The following is a 21,913-nucleotide window of genomic DNA, read 5'->3' on the forward strand; positions in this document are numbered from 1 at the left end:
AGGAGTTGAGAACCGGGGTTATTACAGTTAACTAAAACTAAAAACAATTTTAAAAATTTTACTAGAAATCTTTTTTTTTTTATGATAAAATAATAAATTTAATAAAATGTAACTTATTTTATTTCAGCTAGTTGCCAAGGCCAACTTGATGTACTAAAATTATGACAATTTTAGTAATAAAAGAAAATAAAGTAAGATTACGAGAATAATGTCATAGCATTGTGAGATTTAAATTGTAATATTTTGTGAATAAAGTCAAAAGTCTCCAAATATATTTTTTTATTTAATCTCAGATAAGTTTATTCTCTTATTGCTCAACTTTATTTGCATGATTTTGACTTTATCAAAATGTCAAAACTGTAATTAAAAAAATGCTCACTTTATTCTCTTAATTTTGACTTTATTCCCAAAATATATCAAGTTTAATCACATATAAGACTATTTCTCGTATTACTTTGACTTTATTCTCATAATTTTGACTTTATTATCAAAATATTGTGACTTTAATCTCACAATGCTATACTTATTCTCATAATTTTGAATTTATTTCCCAAATATTGTGACATTGTTCTGGTAATCTTTTTAAAAAAAATGTTACGAGCCACTACTCTGTCATATGAAATAACTAAAGCTAAAACTGAAATAAAATTAATAAAAAACTATTTAGACATGCTATTTAGACATACAATTAAAATGGAAACAGAAAATACAAAAATAAATAATTCAACTAGCCTAATTAAAAATATTAATAAAAACTATAATAGTATGTAAGTGCTAAAATAACAGTACTAAGAAGATCTTAACTTTAAGAGACCACAAAAAAAGCTGTTAACACTCAGCTGCATCCTCTTGTGCTGCAGGTTCTTCTTTGGATTGTGAGGCTGAAGGTTCGTGGCCGCTGGACATAGACGACTTACTCAGATTCTCATATCAGGTGGCGCAGGGACTCGATTTCCTCGCTGCTAAAAATGTGAGTCCCTAAAATAAGCAGCCTTCACCAAAAACAATGAGATCTGTGTGAGATCTGGAGGAAGTTACATTCACAAACAATAACTAAATTTAAACCTCATCTTCAGTAAATCCAAAACGGATCATTGTGAATTGGTGTCATATTTCTCGACAGTGCATCCACAGAGACGTGGCGGCCAGAAACGTCCTCCTCACCAACAGCCGAGTGGCCAAGATCTGTGATTTCGGTCTGGCGCGAGACATCATGAACGACTCCAACTATGTAGTCAAAGGAAACGTGAGCGAACAAACATCACAAACACTCCACTGAGATCCTAGCTGACAAAAACCGTTGGCTAACGTTCTCGTTACATTATGAAAACGTTATTATATCTGAATGTTCAAAACATCCAGTTTTGTTTTTTTAATGTTTTAAAAAAAAAATCAATTCAATTCAATTTTACAATTCAATTTTAAAATTCAATTTACTCAATTTTATCATTTGGTAAACATTATGGGAATGCTAGTTTTGAATGTTCTCTGAACGTTCTGAAATGAGTAGTTACATTTTAAAAAAACATTTCAGAAAGATTTTTCCAAACATGATGTAAAAATGTTTTTGTGCTAATGTTTTCGGAACATTATAAAATAGCAGATACATTATTCTAATTTATTGAGATGCACCTGTATATACAGTATATGTGTGTGTGTCTATAGGTGCGTCTTCCAGTGAAGTGGATGGCTCCAGAGAGTATTTTCGACTGTGTTTATACGGTTCAGAGTGACGTCTGGTCTTATGGGATCCTGCTGTGGGAGATTTTCTCACTGGGTGAGACTGAAACCCTTGTATTGCATTGCGGGTCAGTTTAACCCGCATTTTTAATGCAGTTTTTAAGTTGTTGGAAATACTGGTTAACCTGTGATTTGTTTTTCTTGATATTTTGGGACTTTTTCTCATTTGGAGTCATGAACATGCATGCAGAGTTTCGACACTTGTGCTTACAAAATTTCTATTATGATTGTGATTTTCGTGAGTCAATTTGACCCAATAAAGGGGTCATGATCTGCCTTTTTTATTATTTTGTACTGTTCTTTAAGGTCCACTTATACTGTTATCAGGATTTTTACATCAAAAAAACAATTTAGAAGTAATAGGCTATTTTCTGTCCTGTTTTGGACGTTGTTGTGATTTAAATTAAAAAAGCATAAATACGCAAAAAGTACATATCAAACGATCTGTAATAACAGACAAAGCAATAGTGACCACATAATAAAAACAGTTGCTCACACTTGTTTGGTGCGACATTACTGTCAGATCCAATATAGTCGCACAGCATCGTCTTTTATTTTCAATCGTTCTGAAAATCCTGTGTCGAATTGTGCTTTGTTTGCAAACGAATCCGTGGTAAAATTAAGGGATCAAAGGACCGATTTCTTACTGACGTGGTCTGGAACTTCATTAAAAATAAACTTCATCCAGTCTTTCCTAATGTTGGGATCAGAAGGAAGGCAATGCAAAGACAACTTTACAGTGTCTTGTTGTCTTCGGAGCATCTTTATCGTTTGATTTCTGCGTAGACCTGTTTGCCTCTCTCGTTGTTTACACTACATGCGCGAATTGGTGGGCGGGGCTAAACAGGCAGTGCTGTAGAAGCAGGCGTTGATGATATTCTGCGGAAGTGGGGTTTAGCCACACTATGTATAGGCGCGTCTTCCAGTGAAGTGGATGGCTCCAGAGAGTATTTTCGACTGCGTTTATACGGTTCAGAGTGACGTCTGGTCTTATGGGATCCTGCTGTGGGAGATTTTCTCACTGGGTGAGACTGAAACCCTTGTATTGCATTGCGGGTCAGTTTAACCCGCATATTTAATGCAGTTTTTAAGTTGTTGGAAATACTGGTTAACCTGTGATTTGTTTTTCTTGATATTTTGGGACTTTTTCTCATTTGGAGTCATGAACATGCATGCAGAGTTTCGACACTTGTGCTTACAAAATTTCTATTATGATTATGATTTTCGTGGGTCAATTTGACCCAATAAAGGGGTCATGATCTGCCTTTTTTATTATTTTGTACTGTTCTTTAAGGTCCACTTATACTGTTATCAGGATTTTTACATCAAAAAAACTATTTAGAAGTAATAGGCTATTTTCTGTCCTGTTTTGGACGTTGTTGTGATTTAGATTAAAAAAGCATAAATACGCAAAAAGTACATATCAAACGATCTGTAATAACAGACAAAGCAATAGTGACCACATAATAAAAACAGTTGCTCACACTTGTTTGGTGCGACATTACTGTCAGATCCAATATAGTCGCACAGCATCGTCTTTTATTTTCAATCGTTCTGAAAATCCTGTGTCGAATTGTGCTTTGTTTGCAAACGAATCCGTGGTAAAATTAAGGGATCAAAGGACCGATTTCTTACTGACGTGGTCTGGAACTTCATTAAAAATAAACTTCATCCAGTCTTTCCTAATGTTGGGATCAGAAGGAAGGCAATGCAAAGACAACTTTACAGTGTCTTGTTGTCTTCGGAGCATCTTTATCGTTTGATTTCTGCGTAGACCTGTTTGCCTCTCTCGTTGTTTACACTACATGCGCGAATTGGTGGGCGGGGCTAAACAGGCAGTGCTGTAGAAGCAGGCGTTGATGATATTCTGCGGAAGTGGGGTTTAGCCACACTATTACATCATAAAGTGGCACATTCCACAACCTGTCGTTTTGGCAGATTGGCTTCAATATAAGCTGTTTTTAGACTAACGAGAATGTTTTGAGTTCTGAAACTTACAGGATGTTTTTATAGTACAATGACCTTTTATATGTCAAAAGATCAAGGGAATTTTGATTTCTCAGTTCATGACCCCTTTAATTTCATGGCTAAAGGCAACTGCGCAGAAAAAAAAATGCCATTCATATTTATGCATTTGCTTTTATTCAAAGACATTTACACTGCATTGATGATGTACAGTTTTTATCAGTTCATGCATGTTCATTTTGCTGGGTATCTAACCCATGATCTTGGTGTTGCAAGCATCATGTGCTTACACTGTTTAAGCTTCGGAAAAACACACAGAAAAAGTGATATTCCACACACTTCTTCTGTTTAAAATGTTATTAATGTTTAAATACTTATAACAGTGTATATTATTTTATAAACAGGAACTATATATAACTTATAATACTGTATATTTAATTTTGTTGTATTTATTTTATGCTGAATTACACTGAATCCAACTGGGGTCAATATGACTCAAAACATCACAATCGTACCCAGATTTTTTACATAAAACATGTATGTATATATATATATATATATATATATATATATATATATACACACAGTATATATATGTAATTTCGTTTACATACAGATCTGAAAAAAAGTCTGCTAACTATTTTTTTATTTAGAGGAAAAAAAATTAACTTAAATGATTTTAGCAAATGGCTGCAATATAACAAAGAGTGAAAAATTTAAGGGGGTCTGAATACTTTCCGTACCCACTGTATATATAGCAAGTGAGATTTATTGTAAGATGCACAAAACACACTTTACAATCAAAACTTCTGACAACGAGAAGTTTGTATGGTTTGAAATGTGGTTTCTCTGCTGAACCCAAAAACCTTTATTTTAATTAAAATATATTAAAGGGGTCATATTATGCTTTTTTAAAGATAATTATTTTGTGTATTTGGTGTAACAGAATCTCTCGCTCTCTCTCTATCTCGCTCTCTCGCTCTCTCTCTCTCGCTCTCGCTCTCGCGCTCTCTCTCGCTCTCTCAAATTCAAATGAGCTTTATTGGCATGACTTGCACAGTATTGCCAAAGCATTGTCCATTACATGAATAAGGAATAAACAATTATATAATATATAAACAAAACAACAATAGATATGTAAAATAATTAAGTAAATAAGTATGTGTACTTTCTTTTTTCTTTTTTCCACAAACAAGAAAAATAGTAAAGGCATTGTTAAAAAGAAAAAAGAAATTGCACAACAGTACATGTAAGAAATGCTCTTGCTTCAGTTTTGTCCACTGGCTGACAGTCTTGGTTTGTGACAGGCTGATATATATCTTGCTGCTGTTGTGATCATTTTGGAATCTTCTCCTAAAATGTGACTTAATTTTTCTGTATTTGGTAATGCCATAAAATGGCAGTCTCATTGAATGCTGGGTTCTGGTTTGAAGTCTCTGTAACAAATGCATGATTTTCTCTTATTGGAGTAAATGTGTGTTTCTCTGCAGGTAAGAGCCCGTATCCCAACATACTGGTGGACTCCAAGTTTTATAAAATGATCAAATGTGGCTATCAGATGTCCAGGCCTGACTTTGCACCTCCAGAGATGTGAGTGAGACGAGCAGTATCACACACACATAATCATTCTTTCACAATTCAGAGTTATAATGAAGTGAAACAAAACTATGAAATAACACAAATGCAAGTGTAAAATAACCATAGTGATGACAAGCATAATCCTGCTCTTCATCCTACATTTTTGAATTGATGGGGTAATTGTTGATTAACCTAGCTGCATGGTGAAATCATGCTGTAGAGTCGGAGTGGCAGGGAAGATGAGAAGCTCAGTCTTTGCCAGGTTGAGCTGCAGGTGATGTTCCTTCATCCATGCTGAGATGTTTGCCAGGCAGCCTGAGATCCATGCATCTACTGTTGGATCGTCTGGTTCAAATGAAAGATAGAGCTGTGTGTCATCAACACAGCAATTGTAGGAGAAACCATGTGCCTGTATGATGTAGTGTATATGGAGAAGAGGAGGGGTCCATGAACTGATCCCTGTGGAACACCTGTAACCAGTTGATGTGCTTTAGATAGCTCTCTCTCTCTTTTAGCAGTGGATGTGGTTGGTTTGGGTTCCTGTGTGCATGGAGCTGAGAACTGACTGCTGATGGTTTTAGTTTTGTCTGTAAAGAATATAACAAAATCAATGGTGGGTGGTGGACGAGGGGGACAGAGGAGAGAATTTAATGTTTTAAAGAGATTAAGTGTGTATGAAGCGCTGTTGATCTTGCTGTGGAGATACAAAGATTGGGCAGTATGGACTTCAACAGAGAAAGATGAAAGCAAAGACTGATACGTACTCAAGTCCGATGGATCTTTCGATTGCCGTCATTTGTGTTTTTGACATTTGATCAGTTTTTAATGTCTATATAGGTTTTAGTATTATGTGTTTTTGTAATTTTATCAGGATTTTCAAAAATATATCTATATAGATTTGATTAATTATTATTTCAGTTTGAGTATTCTGTTGCGTTTTGTCACATCTTTTTTAAAATGTCTATATATATATATATATATATATACTGTATATATTATATTATTATTATTATTAATTTATTTATTTCAGTTTTAGTAATTTAGTTATTTTTTGTAATTTCTTTCAGTTTTTTTTTTTATATGTATATACACTTATTATTCATTTTTATTTCAGGTTAAGTTTTGGTTATTTTAGTACAACAATTCAATTGAAAATGAATAATGTTATTTCAGTTTGTTTTTGTGTTTTTCTTTTTATCTGTATATTTCATTTTGCATTTATAACCAAAATGTATGTCTCCAAAGCTAAATTCAAGCATTTAAGCAGGAACTTTTAGATGAAAAGGTTTTGAAACATCAGTAGTCAAGTTTGTCAAAATCTTTATATGTAATATGTAGTTTTATTCTCATGACAACATGACACATATGAATCTTTCTAGAGACTCAGCACTAAACAAATCCCACAAATAGAAAAATAGCATGAAATTATGAGTTCTCATGCAAGTCAACAGGGTCTGATGTTGACTGATGGGCGGCTCTGATTCAGATCCTGCGTCTCGCTCCGTTTCTGCTGCTTTTTTTGTTGTTCTGCTCAGATCTTTAGTTCTGCGTGTTAAACACATGATCTGACAGCGAGGCTTTGATTTTCCACACATTTCATGCTCGTCCTCTCAGCTTCATCCTAACGGCTCTCTCTCTGCAGCGACTTAAATATCTCTGCATGAGGTTAACAGAGTAAAGATTCACAAACCATCACTATTTTACCCCAGTTGTTCCACTGGTTTAAAAATACTGTGAGATTATTAAAAATAAAAATAAAAAATCCAAGCAGTATTTTTCATTGAGCATGTCAATTAGGTGCTTTGGTGCTTTAAATCAACTAATAAAACTATAAAGAGTCAATCTGAAACATGGTGATAATACTGTATGTTGTTTATTTAAATTATTTTGTTACAAAACTAGAAGAGGGTGTGATTATTGCTTCAGTTCACGCTGCAGGAATGTTGCATGCAAAATACAATGTGACCAAATAACAGCAATCGAGTTAACTCACTTAACTTGAGCTACGCTCAACTCACTACAAAAACCCATTATCAGAAACACATATTGCTATGATGCTCATACTTTACAGTTTATGTCAAGTAATAAATGTGCTTAATGAGATGTGCTTAACATGATGTCTTAATGATAATGCTTAATGCAACAACTCATAATGCTCTTAAAACAGAGGCTTCGTTTTCCATAAACAATTCCTATTTCTTTCTTTTGGTTTTGCAAAGAATGTGATTGAGGTTTTGTGATAGTAAATCACATGATGTTGTGTTCAGGTACACCATCATGGAGATGTGCTGGAACCTGGAAGCCGCTGAGAGACCAACATTCAGTAAGATCAGTCAGATGATCGAGAGGATGCTGGGAGATACAGCGGATCCACAGGTACATCACTCATGAGATCTCATGCAGTCAGACCTGAAGACACAGTTAGGCCAGAGACTGTCTGTATGTCTGTCTATCTATCTATCTATCTATCAGTATCCACCTTATTTTTCAAAGCAGAAGATATTTCCAGTTATTACACGGCTCTGTGGAATACTTGATTCTGATTGGTCAATCGTGCCATCCAGCGGTATGTTATTCCCAGATAACAACCGCCAAATTGAATAACACACCGCTCATCCGGGTACTACGAGTTATCTTGACCGGTACTACTTATATGCTTAACGAGTCACTCCGCTATCGTTGACTGTCTGGCACCATCTTGTGACTGAAAACACTTAACCAACGCGTGTTACAATGGAAGACTTCAGCATTAATTTCAACATATATGGTAAAAACAACTGTTTATTGTAATTAATGATACGACTGTACATTATGCCTTAAATGTTCGTATTGTCTGACTTCAAAAGGCTCAAAGCAGTTTGTTAGGAACTGTTTTTCTTCGCGGAAGCTTTGCGTAAGAGCTAATAAAATATTTCAACTCAAGTCAATATTTCATGTCTAATTTACTTGAGACAAGTAGCCGTGTAATAAAAAAGTGGCTAATGCATCGGAAGTGTTGCGCGTTAAGTAAGGGATAGTGTACATCCAGCCGGTTGTTATCTCAGAATAAACTCCTTCAGGCTGATACAAGACCTCCGCTTCGCGTCGGGGTCCTGATCTCCCTGTCGGGGGTTTATTCTGAGATAACAACTGGCTGGATGTACCCTTACTTAACGCGCAACACTTCCGATGCATTAGCCACTATAGGTAAATAACTATTTGTATTTTAATTTTGGGTTTTGCATTTCAACTTTTGCTCTTTATATTTTTGTGCATTTCAGTTTTGCATTTTTCATTTAAATTTTTGCATTTTGAACTCGTATTTTGCATTTTAATACACATTTAGCATATTTTACATTTTCATATAACAATTTCCGTTGCAGGCAACTTTTTGCAGTCTGATCAGATCATGAGATGAGATGTTAAAAATTGAGGTTGATATCATTTTAAATGCATTGCATTGTGGGATACGGTATCTCACACAGTGTGCATGCTGTACTTTTTGAAAAATTTAGTTTGTCTTCCATATATATCCCTTCCAAGCATATAGAAAAACCGTGAACATACTGCAGGATTAGTTAATGTGTGTTATTTTGAACACAATCTAGTCTGTAGTGTAGTGAGTAATGAACGAGTCATATTCATGAAATATTTCCCCAGGAGACACAGTACCAAAATGTCCAGTCAAACGCACACGGTGACGAACAACTAGAGTCATGTGACTCTGTGAAGCATGAAGATGAATCATTTGAGACGTCTTGTGACCAGGAAGAAGAAGATCAGCCGCTCATGAAACCCAACAACTACCAGTTCTGCTGAGGGCCTAACTAACCAGCTAACTAACTAATGCGGCATCTTCTGTCTGAACATCAACAATAGTTGCACAATCCGTCCACAATCACATGCATGTGAACAAAGAACTGATGTCGCCAAACATGCTCACCGTGTGATTTTACACGCTCTGATTTTGTAGTTCTGCTCGCTTGAAATCTCGTAAACAGTCTTGAACTCGTCTGCAGAGTTGAAGCATGTTTAAATGAACCAGTTTCACTTCTCGGCTAAGTCGAAAACCGCCAAAGCTCGTATTTGTTTGTCGTCCGATGTGCCTTTTTGGTAACCGTGCGTCTTTTTTGTTACTTGAACTTCTCTGTTGCCCAAGTTGGAAAGCAGCTTGTTCAGCGTTTTAAATGCAAACGCTGCATGTTCCACTTCCACTTCATACTTGATCTGCATGTCAGTCGTGCTTCTTTCTTTAAAGTAACTGAAAATGAACACAGACACACGTAACTCTTTTTGTGCAGCTAAAATAACTGGAACCGAATGACACCGGTTAGGGGCGCCGCTATGGTTTCTGGGCCCCCTCCACGATTGCGTTCCGGTGGGGGAGCGGCGTTGGGTGGGTGTTCGTGTTCCGGGCCCCCTCTCCCTCGTCGGGCCCTTGGAATTGGCCTAATCTCCCCCCCCCCATTTACAGCGCCCCTGACACCAGTACCCTTACACATTCAAGCTATAAATGGCCACATTCTTATGTTAAAAATAAAGTGTATACTACATAGCCCCACACATGACATGCAATAAAAAATTTATAAATCGTGTGCACGATTTACTAATTCGTTCCCTTGATGTACTAAAACGTGCGCACAATTTACGAATTCGTTCTCTCGATTTATAAATCACATGCACGATTTAGCAAATCGAGGGAACAAATTAGTAAATCGTGTGCACAATTTATAAATCGAGGGAACGAAATAGTAAATTGTGCACACGATTTAGCCTACTATTTTTTTCCTGCATGCCATGTGCGGGGCTCCGCAGTATACAACATATACAGCCTACTATTTATTGTTAAATTGTCAGTGCAACAATATGCTATAACGGCATATTCGGAAATTGCATTTTTATTTTTTTTACATTATAATGTTGCATTCTAAAGGTTTTGCTTCTTTTTTTTTTTGCATTTTAATTTTGCATTTGCAAGTTACAAATGGCCATGTTCTTACATTAAAAATAAAGTGTACACACCATATATGGCTTAGCCAATGCAACAGTATGCAATAACTTTCTAATTTCAAACTTTGCATTTAAATTTTTTTATTTTGTATTTTAGTTTTAACTCACTGTAACGGTCACATAACACTTGCAACCGACATGAATCTCATTAATTGCGCGGCTGAAGGAAATCAGTGCAGGTGAGAGGACAGATATGAAATCATTCTGTCAGTTTATCTCCTGCTCTAGTTCTTAGTCAATCCTTGAAGGCAAACACAATATTGTATTGCTTCCTGCAGTGATTACGGTCATTTGGAGTGATAGCGTGAGGTCAGCACAGGTTTGGAGGACAGCTGTTGGTGCAATAATGTTTCGGCTGATCCTTGTCTTATTTTTTCAGATAACTGAGGGTCAAAGGTTAAATGCGTTCTCATTTATCACTGAAGCCTTAGAAATGGACCTGAGGACAATGACTGACTGACTGCACAGAAACCATTTCAGGATGAAAAACTAACCATTTGCTTTACCTTTAATGTAAAATTAAAATTAAATGAAAGTTTCATTTAATTTTCATATGCATATTTACACTTGATTATTTTGATGTGCAGCAAATGTTTATATAGAAGAAATGTTGTAAGCTGAATGTCACATTTTGTTTTCAACAAGTCAACCTCTCAAACAGACAAATCTGTTGTTTTTTTTCTGTAGTTTCTTAACTGTTTGCTGTCAAATGAAGCATCAGACACACACTGCCAGAGTAACTGTAGGTTGCTTAAAATGTGATTATATTAGAACAGGTAGCACTTTAATTTTGCTTTTGCATTTTAATGTCATTTTTAAACGTTTACTTCAGTTGCAACTGAATTTCACATTTTGCATTTTAATTTCATTTTCAAATTTTTCACTTTAGTCGAACTCTCAAACAGAAAAATCCGTCATTTTTTCTGTAGTTTATTAACGGTTTGAAATGGGTAAATCTTTGTTTTTGTACTCCAAACGGTTTGCTTTCATCAAAGTTTATTTGAACTCTCAGATGAAGCATCAGACACACTGCCAGAGTAACGTTAGGTTGATAAAATGTGATTTAACCTTTTTTCGTTCTCAAAGCACAAACTGCCATGTTTATATTATATCCTTATTTACATTTATTCTAATGCAACAATTTTTTGTATGATTCATAGTTCAATTATGTGAGATTGAATCGTTATAATGACATCTTTTCTCAGTGTTTATCTGTGTTCTAGTTCCCATGAGTCGCATCTTAATGAGTTCTGCACCTTTGATAGCTACACATCTGTATGTTTTAGTTTTACTACAGAACTTGCTACTGAAAGCTACTAATAAACCATGGAAATGTCTTGTTTTTATCAGTTTATTGGGAGCGATTGGGAGGTCAATCCATGTCAAACATTTGAGTTTGAGCACATTATCTGTTATGAACCGGATCTCTTAGAATAAATACGTCAACATGTCAAAATGTTTTTCTATGCATGAAAATGCCATCAAAATATGAAATGTAAATAAATACTGTCGGTTTTCCACCTGTAGTGGGTTTCACTTTTCTGTGGGCAATAAAATGCTTGTTATTCACAATCATAAATATGTCAGATACAGCATCAGAGACACACAAGGCCAGCTATTTTTCAGGGAACATGAATCTGCAGGCGTCATTTACTCACTCTCGTGTCATTCCAAACCACGCTGCTCTTTTCCATATAATGTAAGTGAATGGTGATTTAAACAGGCTCCAAAAAGCACTAAAAACTGATTTTTAGGACAACATTTTAAGATTTATGTTTTTGAAATGCATATATATATAAACAAAATAAAAAATTGAAATCACACTCTGTCTTTCCAGGCACATTTTGTCTGTTTTATTAAAAAACTGTTATTCGGAAATTGCATTTTTATTTTTTTTACATTATAATGTTGCATTCTAAAGGTTTTGCTTCTTTTTTTTTTTGCATTTTAATTTTGCATTTGCAAGTTACAAATGGCCATGTTCTTACATTAAAAATAAAGTGTACACACCATATATGGCTTAGCCAATGCAACAGTATGCAATAACTTTCTAATTTCAAACTTTGCATTTTAATTTTTTTATTTTGCATTTTAGTTTTAACTCACTGTAACGGTCACATAACACTTGCAACCGACATGAATCTCATTAATTGCGCGGCTGAAGGAAATCAGTGCGTGTCATTCCAAACCACGCTGCTCTTTTCCATATAATGTAAGTGAATGGTGATTTAAACAGGCTCCAAAAAGCACTAAAAACGGATTTTTAGGACAACATTTTAAGATTTATGTTTTTGAAATGCATATATATATATAAACAAAATAAAAAATTGAAATCACACTCTGTCTTTCCAGGCACATTTTGTCTGTTTTATTAAAAAACTGTTGAGTAAACCTGAGTCAGATGAGCATCACCTCGTCAGATGAGCACCCCCCCCTCGACCCCGCCTCCGTCCGAGTGTTTGTCCAGTCCTCCGTCAGCCGTTTCCTCCTCCACTTCCTGCGGGTCCGAGTTGATCTGCGCGACTCCCAGCCTGTAGAGGGCGTCTCTGATCATCACCACCTCCCCCGGCTGACAGGCACTCAGCACCTCCGCGATCTGCTGGTTCACGATGTCTCTGCTGCTCAGGAAGTCCAGCAGGCGGTTATAGAGGTAGTAATACGCTGCGTTCTCGAACACGAGAGCTTTCCGCCGAGATGCCGTTGCGCTGCTGTCGTCGAAGCTGGTTTCACCCTCGGGTTTGTCACAGATCTCTGCGACGGCGCCGGCGTACGGCTCCAGCTCTTTGCAGAGGGTGATGGCGTGGTGGGCGTCGTGGAGAGCGCTCGGTCTGTCGGGTCGCACTATCCAGCGAGAGGCGGATTTGGTGAGCGGGTGCAGATGAGGGTTGGACTCAGTCGCTGTCAGATCCAAACTGTACGGCTGGTCCTGAAGCTCCGAGCAGGAGACGTACTGAAAGAGGGGAGGAGACAGATGTGATTGACAGTTCAACGGCCAATCAGGCGTTTTAAAATCTGTGTACATGTTCACTGCGAGGACAATTTACCATGAGGTGTACAACTCAACAAAAACCTATTTTTTTTGAAGGAATATTTTCACTTTCATTTTATTTGTACAGCGCTTTTCACGTTATTTGACGTCTCAAAGTAGCTTTTCAGAAATAAATGGACTAAGTTATGATATTTAAATTTCCTTCATGGAATTGTCACTATAAATGTGTTGTACAGAAAGATTCTTAAAAATGTAGCTAAAAACCTCTCCAAAATTGCATTTTATTTGTATATGTGGTAATATTATATATTGTTAATGTCTGTGTATGCAGGGTTATTACAGTTAACTGAAACTAAAGCCATACAAAAAATCATCACTTTAAATTAAATAAAAAAACCTTACATTTATTTTATTTCATTTTATGTGATGTACTAAAATAACTAAAACTGAAATAAAAATGTATAAAAACATTTTTAAAAAATACTAAAAATGGCGCACACAAAAACCCCACAACAAAATTACTAAAAGGCCAACTAAATTTTAATTGAAAAAAAAACGTAATTTCTTAAAAATATTGGTTTCGTTAAAAAAAAAAAGGAAGATATAACAGCAGATGGGTTTAAAACATGTTTTTAATGATATATTATGATGACGAATATTGTCGATATAATGCACCGACACTTTGAACTGAATTAATTTGAATAACGACACTATTGTGCTCTGTACTGCTGTTCTGTAGATTTCATTACTTGAAATAAAATAAGCTTTAACTGAATTAAAACAAAATCTCAAAAATGTAACTTCTTTTATTTCAGACAGTTGCCAAGGCAAAATTTTTCATTTTAATTTAGCTTAACTTGGTGTACTAAAATAAATAAATAAAACTAAAATTAAAAAACTAAAAATGGCAAAACACCACAAAATTACTATAACTTTAAAATTGAAATGAAAAGGAAATATATATATATATATATATATACATCCATTTGTATACAATATTTATATTTTTTTCTGTTAGTATTGGGTTATAGAATGTACCCATAAAGATAGCAGAGTTAAGGTGTGTGTGTGTGTGTGTGTGTGTGTGTGTGTGGCAGTGTACTTTATCAGTGTCTGCAGCAGCAGGAATCCCACATTTCTCCAGCACGTCTCTGAGCTCCTCCTCACTATGCAGATCCATCTGATTTGGAATCAGATGACCCTCATGGATCAGACGTACCAGAACAGATGGGTCCCCTGAAACACACACACACACACACACACACACACAGGTTTGTTTTTGTGAAAAGTGGGGACATCCCATAGGCGTAATGGTTTTTATACTGTACAGACCGTATATTCTATTGCCCTTTACCAACCCTACCCCTAAACCTACCCCTCACAGGAGACTTTGTGTTATTTCAGATTTTCAATACACTCCATTCTGTGTGATTTATAAGCGTTTTGAAAAGTGGGGACATGGGGTAATGTCCTGAAAAGTCACCTTCTCCTTGTAATACCTATGTCATACCTTTGTCATTATACAAATATATGTCCTCATTTGTCACAAAAACGCGTACACACACACACACACACACACACACAAGTAAAGAGAATAATGCTGAAACCAAGCATTAAAGTGCCAAGTCACCTTTATAATAAAGCCTGATATATGACATAACAGTCTGAAAAATCCACTGAAATGGAAGTTTATTGAACCTTTAGACAAAATATAAAAAAAAAGGTTTGCACGTGTGTTTTATGTTTTGTATCATGTTTGATCCATCAAGTTTTTATGCCTCATATAGTCTAATATAGTGATAATATGGCTGAAAAAAAAGCTCAATTTGATTGCAATTTGATGCAGATGCTGATATTTGGACAAAAAGATGAAAGTCTGATTGTAAAGCAAATCAATGAGATCTTTATAACAGTATAGCAGATACTTACATAAAATTATATAAATATCAGTCGTCACTCTATATCTCCAATAATATGTCTTAGTAAGATATTTAAGATAGCTGATAAGATAGTTGTTCCTTCAAGATGGCGCTGCATATGGCTGCCTCGGTGAGGAGCTCTCCAGTTGTTTTAATGTTTTTGTTAGTTTTTCAAACACAATACGTTTTACCAGGTTTGAGCTGCTGAAACTACTTCTGCTCTACTGAATAAATAAGGACTTTTCAAACTCTGCTGCTCTGTGTTTCATGGAAACCTGGCTGAATTTCCATTCCGGACAGCGCTTTATATCTGCCGGGCTTCCAGCTGTTCAGAGCGGATCTCGACGCAGAATCAATGAGGAAATCACAGACATAGAGCAACAACACCCGGACTCGGTTATAATCATTCCTGGTGACTTTAAAGCAGCACTATGTAACTTTTTCTGGGTTCAAAATTAGCTAAATGTATATGATGAGTGAGTACATCATGAATGAATCTTCCAAACCGCGTTTTTGTCTTATTCTGAATCACTACGGTACACTTATAATAAGTACTTATATTTGGACTATTGTAGCCTGGTCGGGTCGTCACCGCTGCAGAGTAACACATACCTGCGTGAATCGCCATAGACATAAACTTAGAGAAGTAGCTCCGGTTGGAATGTTCTTCCGCGGGATGTGAGCAGTTCTGTTTATTAACCGCTAGAGCGCCAAGTTACATAGTGCTGCTTTAATAAAGCAAATCTCTCCTGTGAACTGTCAAAATACAGACAGCATGTTATATGTCCTACCAGAGACCGTAATATACTGGACCACTGTTATACCACAATAAAGGATGCTGACCTCCATCTTTTCACAGATCTTCATCAGATCACTGGAGCTGTGCGAAGTCCCTTCCTGCTTCAAACACTCCACCATCATCCCCATCCCAAACAAACCCAAAATCACAGGACTTAATGACTACCGTACACACCTGTTGCATTAAAATCTGAGGTCATGAAGTCGTTTGAGAGACTGGTGTTGGCTTATCTGCAGGACATCACTGGACCCTTACTGGACCCCCTGCAGTTTGCTTATCGAGCAAACAGGTCAGTGCATGATGCAGTCAACATGGGAGTGCATTATATCCTACAGCATCTGGACAAGCCAGGGACTTCTGTGAGGAACCTGTTTGTAGACCTCAGTTCAGCCTATCATCCCAAACCAGCACAGCCGTCATTTCAGCAGCTCTTTCTGATTTTGATTCTAAATGCTTAGTTTGATGATCAAAACATACAATGCAATGCGATGATGACTGAGAGATGAACTTATAAATGTTCCTCAAAAGCCTGATGATCATATTTGACACTCACTGATTGTCTGGATAATCAAGTAAAGCTAAGTTGCTTCAGTCTATCAAGTAAAACAATAAAAAGTGTGAAGACACGTGAAGCACGAGCTGAGGGTGAACGTTTGTATAATTATACAAATAGGACTTTTACTTGCTAAAAAAAGTTTAAACTATCAATCATACGACAGAAGTTTCGATAATGTTGATCATTTGGAGGCCTTAGTTAAACTCGTACCTCTGAGCTGTATGTCAGCCGTGATTTTGTCTTTCTCGGTGTTGATGACGGTGGTGTTTCTCATGAGAGGAGGGATGAATGGGGCGATGATAGAGGCGTCAAAGCGTGTGATGGGAAAGCTGGAGGGAAACGCTGCCTGTTCCAGCGCCTCGTTCTCCATCGTCAGCCAAAACTCGTCAACGTGGACCTCATCTGTCGCCTGGAAATCAGGCCATGTGAACTACAGAGAGAGAAGAACAGTCATTTATCTAAATGTCTTGAGTTACTGTGCTATATTTGACCTTATTACAGTTTTAGTTGTTTCAGTATTACTTATGCATTTTATATTTATATAGTATTATAGTATATTATTATTTTGGATTAGATTAGATTTTTTATTTTATTATTAATTTTTTTTATATTTATATTAATACATTAAATTAAATTGAATTTTACTTTAAAAAAATGTTTGTATTTCAGCACATTTCATTTACTGTAGTTACCAACAAGTGACTTGTTTTGAGTTTTTCATCTACTATTTATATATAAATTGATATATTAATTTAAATTTAAATAAAATAAGTTTCATTTTTTATTTTGTTTTATTTCAGTAAACCTTTACTTGATTTCAAGTAATGAAAAAGTTTTTTTTTAAGGTTTTGAAACTATAATAGTATCTTATTAATAGTAATATAAGATTGCCGTTACCTCCACGTTTTTGAGCAGTAACACGTTGTTGCAGTTGCGTTGCGCGATCTCCAGTTTGGGAGCGATGCCGCACACGCCACAGATCATGTCGTTATAGTCTCGAACCGTCAGACACTCAAACGCCCAGTAACCGCTGCAGAACAGGTCCTGAACACACGACAGCTGATCCGAGCTCAACGCACCGTCTGAACCACACACAGAGAGACACGTTAACCTCACGCACACGCTCAGTAGATGAGAGATGAGGATGAGGAGGATGAAGCACCTGTGAGCGTCAGTGAGTGTTTGATTATACTGAGAGCAGCGTGTGCAGGTTCATCGCCCAGTCTGATCTGAGGTCTCATCTTAAAGAACAAATCCAGCGTCACCAGCAGCTTATTACCCACGTTAAACAGACCTGAGAAAAACAAACACACTGAAACACAAACTGCAGTAATACATATCAACAGGTTGCATTATCAATGTTAGATTTTAGTATTGAGATACCTTTGTTTTTTTTTTTAGTGTGTGTGAATTTTTTTGTGAGTTTTTATTGTCGTATTTTCTGTTTTCGTTTTAATTTGAGTTTTTGTTGTGTTTTGACATTTTTATTAGTTTTTTTTTTTTTAAATGTCATTTTAATTTTAGTTAACATTTTTGTAATTTTGTTGTGTGTGGTTTTTTTGTGTTCTTAATGGTTTTTCTTAGTTTTTTGTTTTTTTTATATTTTGTTTTGAGTAAGTTTTTATTTTCATGTTTTCAGTTTTTTATTTTTTTTATTTTAATGTTTTACTAATTTTGTCATTTTAAATATTTTCTTTTAAATATGCCTATGTAGTTTTTATAAATTTTTATTTTTATTTGAATGAGCTTTTATTTCCATATTTCTGCTTTCATTTTAATTTCAGTTAAAGTTTTAGTAATTTGTTGTTTTTGTCATTTTTTATTATTATTGTTATTATTTATTTATTTTTATGTCTATGGATACATTTTTTGTTCATTTTTTATTGAAGTTTCAATTATCTTAGTACATCAAGTCAAATTAAATGAAAATGAAAAATGCTGCCATGGCAAATAGCTGAAATAAATTAAGTTGAAGGATTTGTATTTATTTATTTTTTCATTTTATTTTATATCAGTTAACATTTATTTTATTTCAAGTTTGAGTAATTTTGTTGTGAGCTTTTTGTCATTTATATTATTATAATTAGTTTTATTATTATTCTAAATATATCTATATATATTTTACTAACTTACTTTTTTAGTTTTAATAATTTTAGTACTTCAAGTTAAACTAAACAAAAATGAGAAATGTTGCCTTGGCAAATAATTGAAATGAAATAAGTTTATTGAACACAAGACAAATGAACATATTTTCGTGTGTGTGTGTGTGTGTGTTTACCCGGGTGCAGGTCTGTGAAACTGTGTATGGCCAGACACTGGAGATTCGTACAGACTTTCAGCTGTAGAGTAACGGGACGAATCAAACACTCCGTCAACAACCAGCATTCCTCCAACCCCGCAAGCGAACTAAAAAATACAAAACAACAACAACACAACATGTAAATCTCCATCTGAGAACATGAGCTCTGTCTGATCAGTCTGCTCTCACCTCTGGTTTCCTTTGAGCAGTGGATGTTGACACAGACTGCAGTGCGTGGCCGCCGGCTCGTAGAAGCTCGGCCATCCGCTGGTCTCCTCGGTGTGCTTCTGCTGGCCGTTGAGCTGCTGTATGAGGCTGAAGACATCCTGTAGCTCGCTCTCGCTCTCGGGGAACTGCAGACAGGAGCGCAGCAGACTGACGGTGGAGTGACGCTGCTGCTCTTTCTGAGCGCCGCTCAGAGGCTGAGACGCATCCCACAGAACCGCAGAAGAGCACACATCCTCAGCGGACGGCTGGAGAAAACACACACACACACACACAACCAGAGAAAACACAATTTCAGTTCAGTTTAACTCCTCTTACAGTCCACCGAGACTAGAGCTGAAACCAGTTATTATAATTAAAACTAAAACCATAATGAAATGTGGCCATAAAACCATTTTATTATTTGAAATAAAATTAACTGAAATAAAATTAAATATACAAAAAATTAACTTATTTTATTTCGGTTAGTTGCCAACATTTCTTATTTTTGTTTAGCGACAAAAACGGACATATTAAAAATTCCTAATAAAAATGACAAAAAAAAACCTAATTAAACTTGGATAAAAATGTAAGAAAAGTTATTTTAACGCAGCTAGTTCAAGGCAACATTTTCCCATGTTGTTTAGGGTATCTTAATTTAAAACTGTTAGTAAAAACTATATAGATATATTTAAAGAGAAAATGACAATAAAAATCACAAAAAACACAACAAAATTGCTAAAACTTCAAATAAAATAAATGTTAACTGAAATAACACAAAATATAAAAACATTTAATTTCAGTTATTTGCCAAGGCAGCATTTCTAATTTTTGTGTAGATTAACCTGATGTACGAAAAAAACATAATTAAATAAAAATGTAAAAAAACAAAACAAAAAACACTACTAAAACTTGGAATAAAATAAACAACTACTAAAATACAATATAAACAACTTATTTAAATTCAGCTAGTTGCCAAGGTATTTTCTTATTATAAAATGATTAAAACTATCTGTTAGTAAAAACTGCGTAGACATATGTAAAAAATAAATAAAATAAAAATGACAAATACACAACCAAATTACTAAACAAATACTAAAAATGATCAAAATGAAAATGAAAATTATATATTAAAAAAACAAAAAATAAATAAATAAAAGTGACAAACACAACAAAATTACTAACACTTTTATCAAAATGAAAATATAAAAATAAAAACTAATTCAAAATACTAATGGAAAAAATAATAGTTAATATTAATGATACTAAAATAACACTATTCAGATGGGATTTTTTTAACTAAATTTGAGTGTCTTGTAATGGTTTAAGTCGACTGTCGGCTGTGCAGTGAGCGCTGGAACTAACTGTGAGTTTGTTCTTCTTGGTGGGTTTGTTGGTGAGTTCACAGCCGCAGGTCGGACAGTGTTGAGGTTTGTGTCTGTTCTTATAGACGTAATCACACGCGGGATTCTTACATCGACCGCGACCTCTCGCTGTAGACAAACCCAGAGCCTGAGGAACAGAAAAATACATAGAGAACTGAGCAACAGTCACCAGACTAAATACTGAATCTGTACTACATCGCAAACACAGAGAAACACAAACATGCTCAAACGTTTGTTCTCTAAACGCTTGTGTTGTCTGTCTCAGCAGTGTGTGAACACTCACTAGGGAGGATCCAGCTGTCTTCTTGAGGGGCAGCATGGAGAGGATCTTGATGCCGTTGTCTGTGATGATGTACTGGTTACTGCTGACCGTGATGGGCTTCTGAAATCACAGTTCAACAGCTTTTACCATGTATCACACACACCAGTCTCAAATCATTCTTATTATCATCATCTCAGATTATTATTATTATTATTATTGTTGTTATTTATATTGTTAGTTTTATTATCTCAGATTGTTACTTTGTATTAATTTATTATTATTATGTTGTTGTATTATTATTATAATTACTGTAGTATTGTTGTTATTATTTTGTTAATTTTTCTTATTGTTGTTGTTGTTTTTATTACATTATTATTCTATCAGATAATTACTGTTGTTGTTATTATTATTATTATTATTATTTTGTATTATCATTATTATTATTGTCACAGTTATTTTTCATTTTTAGATAATTTTTCTTGTTGTTATTATTGTTATATTTATTACTTTATTATTCTCTCATTATTTTGACTTCTCTCAGATTATTATTATTATTTTGTATTATTTCTATTGTTGTTGTTATTTTTATTATTCTCTCAGATTATTTGTACTCTTCTCTCAGATTATTATTATTTCTATTTCTATTGTTAGTTTTATTATTCTTTCAGATTATTTTGACTCTTCTCTCAGATTATTATTATTATTATTATGTATTATTTCTATTGTTGTTGTTATTTTTATTATTCTCAGATTATTTGTACTCCTCTCAGATTATTATTATTATTATTTCTATTGTTAGTTTTATTATTCTTTCAGATTATTTTGACTCTTCTCTCAGATTATTATTATTATTATTATGTATTATTTCTATTGTTGTTGTTATTTTTATTATTCTCAGATTATTTGTACTCCTCTCAGATTATTATTATTATTATTTCTATTGTTAGTTTTATTATTCTTTCAGATTATTTTGACTCTTCTCTCAGATTATTATTATTATTATTATGTATTATTTCTATTGTTGTTGTTATTTTTATTATTCTCAGATTATTTGTACTCCTCTCAGATTATTATTATTATTATTTCTATTGTTAGTTTTATTATTCTTTCAGATTATTTTGACTCTTCTCTCAGATTATTATTATTATTATTATGTATTATTTCTATTGTTGTTGTTATTTTTATTATTCTCAGATTATTTGTACTCTTCTCTCAGATTATTATTATT

The 21,913-nt window shown here is 34.6% G+C and overlaps 2 protein-coding genes across 3 annotated transcripts in view; one reads left to right on the top strand and one right to left on the bottom strand.

The window, feature by feature from the left end:
• The window catches only part of LOC107568129 (macrophage colony-stimulating factor 1 receptor-like), a 38,668-nt gene extending 26,612 nt beyond the window's left edge, over positions 1 to 12,056 (top strand). Inside the window, exons 16-21 of one of the 2 annotated variants that reach the window (XM_016253984.1) lie at positions 861 to 970; positions 1,124 to 1,246; positions 2,654 to 2,765; positions 5,196 to 5,295; positions 7,551 to 7,659; positions 10,652 to 12,056. In XM_016253984.1, the coding sequence (XP_016109470.1) occupies positions 861 to 970; positions 1,124 to 1,246; positions 2,654 to 2,765; positions 5,196 to 5,295; positions 7,551 to 7,659; positions 10,652 to 10,732 (635 nt within the window). In that variant the 3' untranslated portion in view covers positions 10,733 to 12,056. Of the gene's footprint in view, positions 1 to 860; positions 971 to 1,123; positions 1,247 to 2,653; positions 2,766 to 5,195; positions 5,296 to 7,550; positions 7,660 to 8,922; positions 9,851 to 10,651 lie in introns of those variants that run through there. The other variant, XM_016253983.1, reaches the window with a different exon arrangement.
• Positions 12,057 to 12,688: 632 nt separating this feature from the next.
• The window catches only part of hmgxb3 (HMG box domain containing 3), a 20,395-nt gene continuing 11,170 nt past the window's right edge, over positions 12,689 to 21,913 (bottom strand). Inside the window, exons 11-19 of the mRNA XM_016253979.1 lie at positions 20,707 to 20,805; positions 20,404 to 20,550; positions 19,024 to 19,307; positions 18,814 to 18,941; positions 17,698 to 17,829; positions 17,433 to 17,617; positions 16,746 to 16,965; positions 14,300 to 14,497; positions 12,689 to 13,314 (exon numbers count right to left, since the gene is read on the bottom strand). Coding sequence (XP_016109465.1) covers positions 12,689 to 13,314; positions 14,300 to 14,497; positions 16,746 to 16,965; positions 17,433 to 17,617; positions 17,698 to 17,829; positions 18,814 to 18,941; positions 19,024 to 19,307; positions 20,404 to 20,550; positions 20,707 to 20,805 — 2,019 coding nt within the window. The remainder of the gene's footprint in view (positions 13,315 to 14,299; positions 14,498 to 16,745; positions 16,966 to 17,432; positions 17,618 to 17,697; positions 17,830 to 18,813; positions 18,942 to 19,023; positions 19,308 to 20,403; positions 20,551 to 20,706; positions 20,806 to 21,913) is intronic.

Source organism: Sinocyclocheilus grahami, unplaced genomic scaffold (genome assembly GCF_001515645.1).
Source record: "Sinocyclocheilus grahami isolate Dianchi unplaced genomic scaffold, SAMN03320097.WGS_v1.1 scaffold1217.1, whole genome shotgun sequence".
Taxonomy (NCBI): Eukaryota; Metazoa; Chordata; class Actinopteri; order Cypriniformes; family Cyprinidae; genus Sinocyclocheilus; species Sinocyclocheilus grahami.